The following is a 5,279-nucleotide window of genomic DNA, read 5'->3' on the forward strand; positions in this document are numbered from 1 at the left end:
CCCAAAGCAAGCCAGGGTGGTGGTTGTGAGGGAGGCTTGGGCAGGTTTTCATGTGAGGGTTTGCCAGACATCAGCATCTGGGTCTTTCATCTTTGCTTCAGAAGGGGGAAGAGAAGGGTGGGGGGAAAAAAGCATCAGGCAATTCAAGTCGGCATCCTGAACTTCAGATGCTGGTCTGTGGAAAGCTGAGACCCAGTTTCTGAGGATGAAAAGCTCGGAGGCTCGCAGCACAAAGGAGTTTCAACTCATCTGCCGCCTTCTCCACCAAGGTCTTCAAGCAGGCAGAGGCTGGAAAGGAGCCAGGAGCTCCAGGGCTGCTCAGCCAATCGCCCCAGAGGAGGTGACTTGGGCGTGGAGGGCAGCACCGACCCGTGTGCCAGGCATGAGGTGTAGGGACACCACCCTGGGGGACACACCCTGCAGGTCATGGCAGGGCTCTGTGTGGGCAGCCTTGACCCATGGCCAGGCAAGGGCTTCTGAGACGCCCAGCGCCAGGCAGGGTGCTGCCGGTGCCAGTTGGGATGCTGTTGGTGCCAGGCAGGATGCCACTCTGCCCCAGAATCAGGAGGGATGGGGTATCTCAGAGCCCCTCCAGTGCCACAGAAGGTTGGAAAAGCCCTCCAAAATCACCCACCAACCCTTTAAGTCCAACCATCAACCCACCAGCGCCCTGCCCACCACACCAAGTCCCCGAGTGCCATGCCCACATCCTCCTTGAACACCTCCAGGCATGGGGACTCCACCACTGCCCCGGGGCAGCCTGTGCCAACGCCTGACCTTGTGCCACTGGCGCTGTGCAGGAGAGGATGTGGCTAAACGACACCTGGGGAAGAGAAGCCACCAAGGGACTCAAGACACACCGCACGCGTCTTGGGGGGTGCAAGGCATGGGACCCCCGCGTGCTGTCTGAGGGGGGGTCACCCACGAGGGGGACTTGTCACACGCCTGGCATCACGCTGTGCCCACGGAAGCACAGCGCTGGTTTCATTGCCCTTAACGACAAACGGCTGCGGCGGGAGGGGGGGGGCAGAAAGTGACCTTCCCCTGCCAGGGGCACGGTGGGGTCCAAGCCCACATCCTGCTGCAGGGGGGCACACAACAACGGGGCCCGGGCACTGCCCCCGTGAGGCTCACCCAGGGAAACTCTTCCGGGGGGTGGGGGAAGGCAGACTCCGGGAGGGGGTGGGTGGGGGTGTCCAGAACGGTTAAACCGGGGAGGGGTTAGTGAAGTGTGAACCTTTTCACGGGGGGAAGGCGTTGGAGGCTCCGGTTCACCGATATTTACCCCCTCGCCCCCCCGTTGCCCACTTCACAAATCCCCGGGGGGGGGGGGGGGGGGGGGGGGAGTGTAGACCCCGGGGGAGAAACGGGAAGTGGGGACCCTGGGAGGGGAGAGGCGCAGGGACACCGCGGCGGGGGGAAAAGGGGACCCTAGGAAAGGAGGGGGCAAGCGGAGCAGGGATCCTGAGCAGGGGAAGAGGAACGGGGACCCTGGGGAGTGGGCAGGGCGGGCAGGCAGCACCCCCCCCGGCGGGCAGGGAGGGCGGCAGGGCGGCTCGGTTCCCGCCGCCGCTGCCATCCCGTCCGGCGGGGCGGGGTTTTCCCATGGCCGGCCCGGAGCGGGGGAAAAGCCGGGAGCCGGGAGCGCCTCTGGCACGTGCTCCGGCGGAGGGGGGAGAGGGCGGAGGAGGAGGAGGAGCGGGCGGGGAGGAAAGAGGAGGGGGGGGGTGGTGGAGAGCGAGCGGCGGGGCCGCGTCCCGGGGGCGGGAAGGCACGAGCGCCGCCGCCCGCCGCCTCCCGCCTGATTGACAGCGGGGGCGGCCGCCAGCCAATAGGCGGCGAGAGCCGCCGGCAGTCCCGTTCCCCCCCCCGCCGCCCATTGGCCTCGCGTGCCGCGCCAGCCGCCGCCGCCGCCGCTCTCCCCCCGCTTCCCCCCCCCGGGGATCCGCACCCCCGCCGCTGCCGCCAAGAACGGGTGTCACCAGCAGTGCACGGCCACCCTCTGGGGCTCGCTGCGCTGCGGTGGTGCTGCCTCGGGGGCAGCGTTTAAGGGGGTGCGGGGGGACACCGAGGTGCAAGGGTGAAGCTCCCGGTGTGGGGGGCGAGTGGCGGTGCCTGGTGAAGTCGCCGGCGGGGGGGGAAAGGCAGTGCACAAGGTGGGGGTGGAGGGGGGCGAGCGACGGTGCTCGGTGCGGGCTCCCGATGGGGAGAGCGGCGGTGCCCCCGATGTAGGGGGGGTGAACGACTGTGCTCGGTGGAGCCCCCCGTAGAAGAGGGCGAGCGGCGGTGCCCAGTGCACCCCCCCACCCCGAGAAGGGGACCAGCGATGCCTAGTGCAGCCCCCGGTGTGACGGCTCAGCAGTGGTGCCCGGTGCAGCCCCTGGCAGAAGGTTTTGAGCAGTGGTGCCCGGTGCAGTCCCTGGTTGCAGGGGTGCAGTCCTCCTGTGCAGGGGTGACCGGCAGTGCCCCGATGCAACCCCGGCGCAGGGTGACCGGCGATGCCCGGGGCAGCTCTTAAGGAAAAAACCAGCGCTGCCCGGGGCAATCCCCGGTGGCCGGGAGGGGGTTGAACCAGCGCTGCCCGGGGCAATCCCCGGTGGCCGGGAGGGGGTTGAACCAGAGCTGCCCGGGGCAATCCCCGGTGGCCGGGAGGGGGTTGAACCAGCGCTGCCCGGGGCAGCCCCGCCCGTTGTGTTCCCCCCCACTCCTCCCTCGCTCCCCCTCCTCCTTTCACCCGCCCCCACGTGGCCTCGCGCGCTCTGGTGGGGACGCGGGGGGGACGGGGAGGGGGTGAGTGGGGGGCGTGCCGGCGCGCGTGACGGACAGCTAGGGTTGGCAGCCACCAATGAGCGAGCGAGCTGCCGCGCGGCCCGGGTGCGGGCTGGCCGCCGATTGGTTGCCGCGAGTGTGGGAACGTCCGCGGCGGCGGTTTCACACGAATGAGGAGCCGCCGGCGGCTATAAAAGGCGGGGGGGGCGCTGACCGCCGCCACTTGCCGGCTCCGCCGCCGCTGCTGCCGCCACACGCGCCCTGCGCCCGCCGCACGCGCCCGCCCGCCTGCCTGCCAGCCACCGCCGCCACTGTCGCCACCGTCACCACCGTTTTCCCACCACTCAGCCCCCGGCCCCCCCGCTCCCCGCCACCACCACCCCGCACCATGCCCGCCGACACGGGGCATGGAGAAACCGACCGCCTCACCCATCGCGGGGGCACCGGCCAATGCCAGCCACACACCGGATAAACCCCGGAGCGCCAGCGAGCACCGGAAGGTAAATGGCGGGTGCCTGTTGGGGAGCAGCAACGGAGGCGTTGGATGGCGGCGAGTCCGCGGCCGTGCTGAGGTCGGTGTTGGGGTTAGAGGAGGGAGGGTGCGGGGGGGCGTTTGTGTAACGGGGATGGGGATCGGTACTGGGGGGATCGAGAGGCTCACCGGCTCCCCTCTCCCCGCAGTCCTCCAAGCCTATCATGGAGAAACGGCGCCGGGCACGGATCAATGAGAGCTTGGGGCAGCTGAAGACCCTCATCTTGGATGCGCTCAAGAAGGATGTAAGTGGGGGCTGCGGGACGAGGAAAGGGCTCTGGGGTGGGGGCTGCGGGGCTGTCTGGCCGCGGGCAGCCCTGACAGCACCGCTCTCCTCCTGCAGAGCTCTCGGCACTCCAAGCTGGAGAAGGCTGACATCCTGGAGATGACCGTCAAGCACCTCCGAAACCTCCAGCGGGTGCAGATGACAGGTAAGCGCGACCTGCCCGACACGGATGGCTTCCAGGGTTGGGATCTGGGGACAGGGGAAGCACGGTCGGGGCTGTTAACCTGCCGCTCACCTTCCACCCCATTTCGCCCTCCAGCTGCTCTCAGCGCCGACCCCCACCGTCCTTGGCAAGTACCGAGCTGGATTCAACGAGTGCATGAACGAGGTGACACGGTTCTTGTCCACCTGCGAAGGGTCAACACCGACGTGCGCACCCGCCTGCTCAGTCACCTCTCGGCTTGTCTGGGTCAGATCGTGGCCATGAACTACCTGCCGCCTCCACCCCCGCCGCCGCCGCCCTCCAGCCAGCCTGCGCATCTGCCACAGCAACCCCTGCACGTCCAGCTGCCCCCCGCAGCCGCCGGGGCCGTGCCCGTGCCCTGCAAACTGAACCCTGCTGAAGCTTTGTCCCCCAAGGTCTACGGCGGCTTCCAGCTCGTCCCTGCTACCGACGGCAGTTTGCTTTCCTCATCCCCAACCCGGCCTTTCCTCCCAACTCTGGACCAGTTATTCCCCTCTACGCCAACGCCAACGTCCCGGCGTCCACGGGCGGCGGCGGCGGCGGCAGCAGCAGCGGCAGCAGCTCTGCCACCCCATCGGCATCCCCGGTGCAGGGGTTGACATCATTTGGGGGCAGCATTGTTCCAGCGTCCCAGGCGGGAAGCCCTATCGGAGAGCGCAGTGAATCAGTCTGGAGGCCTTGGTGACTCTCTTAAAAACCCCAATTATTTCGGGTTTTTTCCTCCCCCCCTTTCCCCTCCCCCACTCCCTCTAAAACAACTCTTCTGTTGGCTCCGTTGTATGGAGCCCCGTTACCTTTGGGGTTATTTTTTTTTCTCGTTTGGGTTGTTTTGTCGGTTTTTGTGTGGTTTTATTTTTTAAGGAAAAGCAGATTTAAAACCAGAAAGGAGGAAAAAAAAAAAACCAATGATTAAGGAAGGACCTTGCTATTTATTCTTTTCAGAGGTTGGGATCTCGACTTTGTATTTTTACTCCTTTCAAACGCCTTTATTTGAGAATAATGTTTTTACAAAAGGAGAAAAGGAACAAAAAAAACAAAACAAAAAAGGGGGGGGTGGGGAGGGAAAAAAAAAAACAAAAAAGAGAAATAGTTTTGTAACAAAATATTCGAGAGGAAAGAAAAAAAAAAGAAAGACATTCTAATGCCAAAGTTGTTTGTATCCTGTTTGTCTGTGTGTGTGTTGAGTGCCTGTGGTGAAGACTTCTAAGGAGAAGACAAAACAGAAGGAAAAGGAGGAAAAGAAAATAATATTACAGGTGTTTAAATAAAGAAACTCTTTGAAATAGATTTTAATATAGATATATTTTTTTCCCCACCTTCCTCCCCTTCCCTTTCCTTTTCCTTTCATTTGCTTTTGGGATGAGCTCCTTCAAAAAGAAAAACGAAGCTAGGAGTCGACTTTATGGCCTTCAATAAGGCTGTGAGAATGGGTTGAGGGGGGAGAGGAGGGGGGGGTGGGGAAGAAAGGTGATGGGGGCTGAGGTGTGTGTGTGGGGGGGGGTGGTCTT

The 5,279-nt window shown here is 64.0% G+C and overlaps 1 protein-coding gene across 1 annotated transcript; it reads left to right on the forward strand.

The window, feature by feature from the left end:
- Positions 1-3,000: 3,000 nt before the first annotated feature.
- HES4 (hes family bHLH transcription factor 4) lies at positions 3,001-5,054 on the forward strand. The gene is given in 9 exon segments (XM_068158304.1): positions 3,001-3,269; positions 3,451-3,546; positions 3,645-3,732; positions 3,847-3,863; positions 3,865-3,943; positions 3,946-4,203; positions 4,206-4,300; positions 4,303-4,386; positions 4,388-5,054. Coding segments are annotated over 9 exon segments (879 nt in total). The 5' UTR covers positions 3,001-3,176; the 3' UTR covers positions 4,457-5,054.
- Positions 5,055-5,279: the final 225 nt, after the last annotated feature.

The sequence above is a fragment of the Melanerpes formicivorus genome, unplaced genomic scaffold, assembly GCF_026170545.1.
Source record: "Melanerpes formicivorus ecotype bairdi unplaced genomic scaffold, bMelFor1.0.p_v2 SCAF_39, whole genome shotgun sequence".
Taxonomy (NCBI): domain Eukaryota; kingdom Metazoa; phylum Chordata; class Aves; order Piciformes; family Picidae; genus Melanerpes; species Melanerpes formicivorus.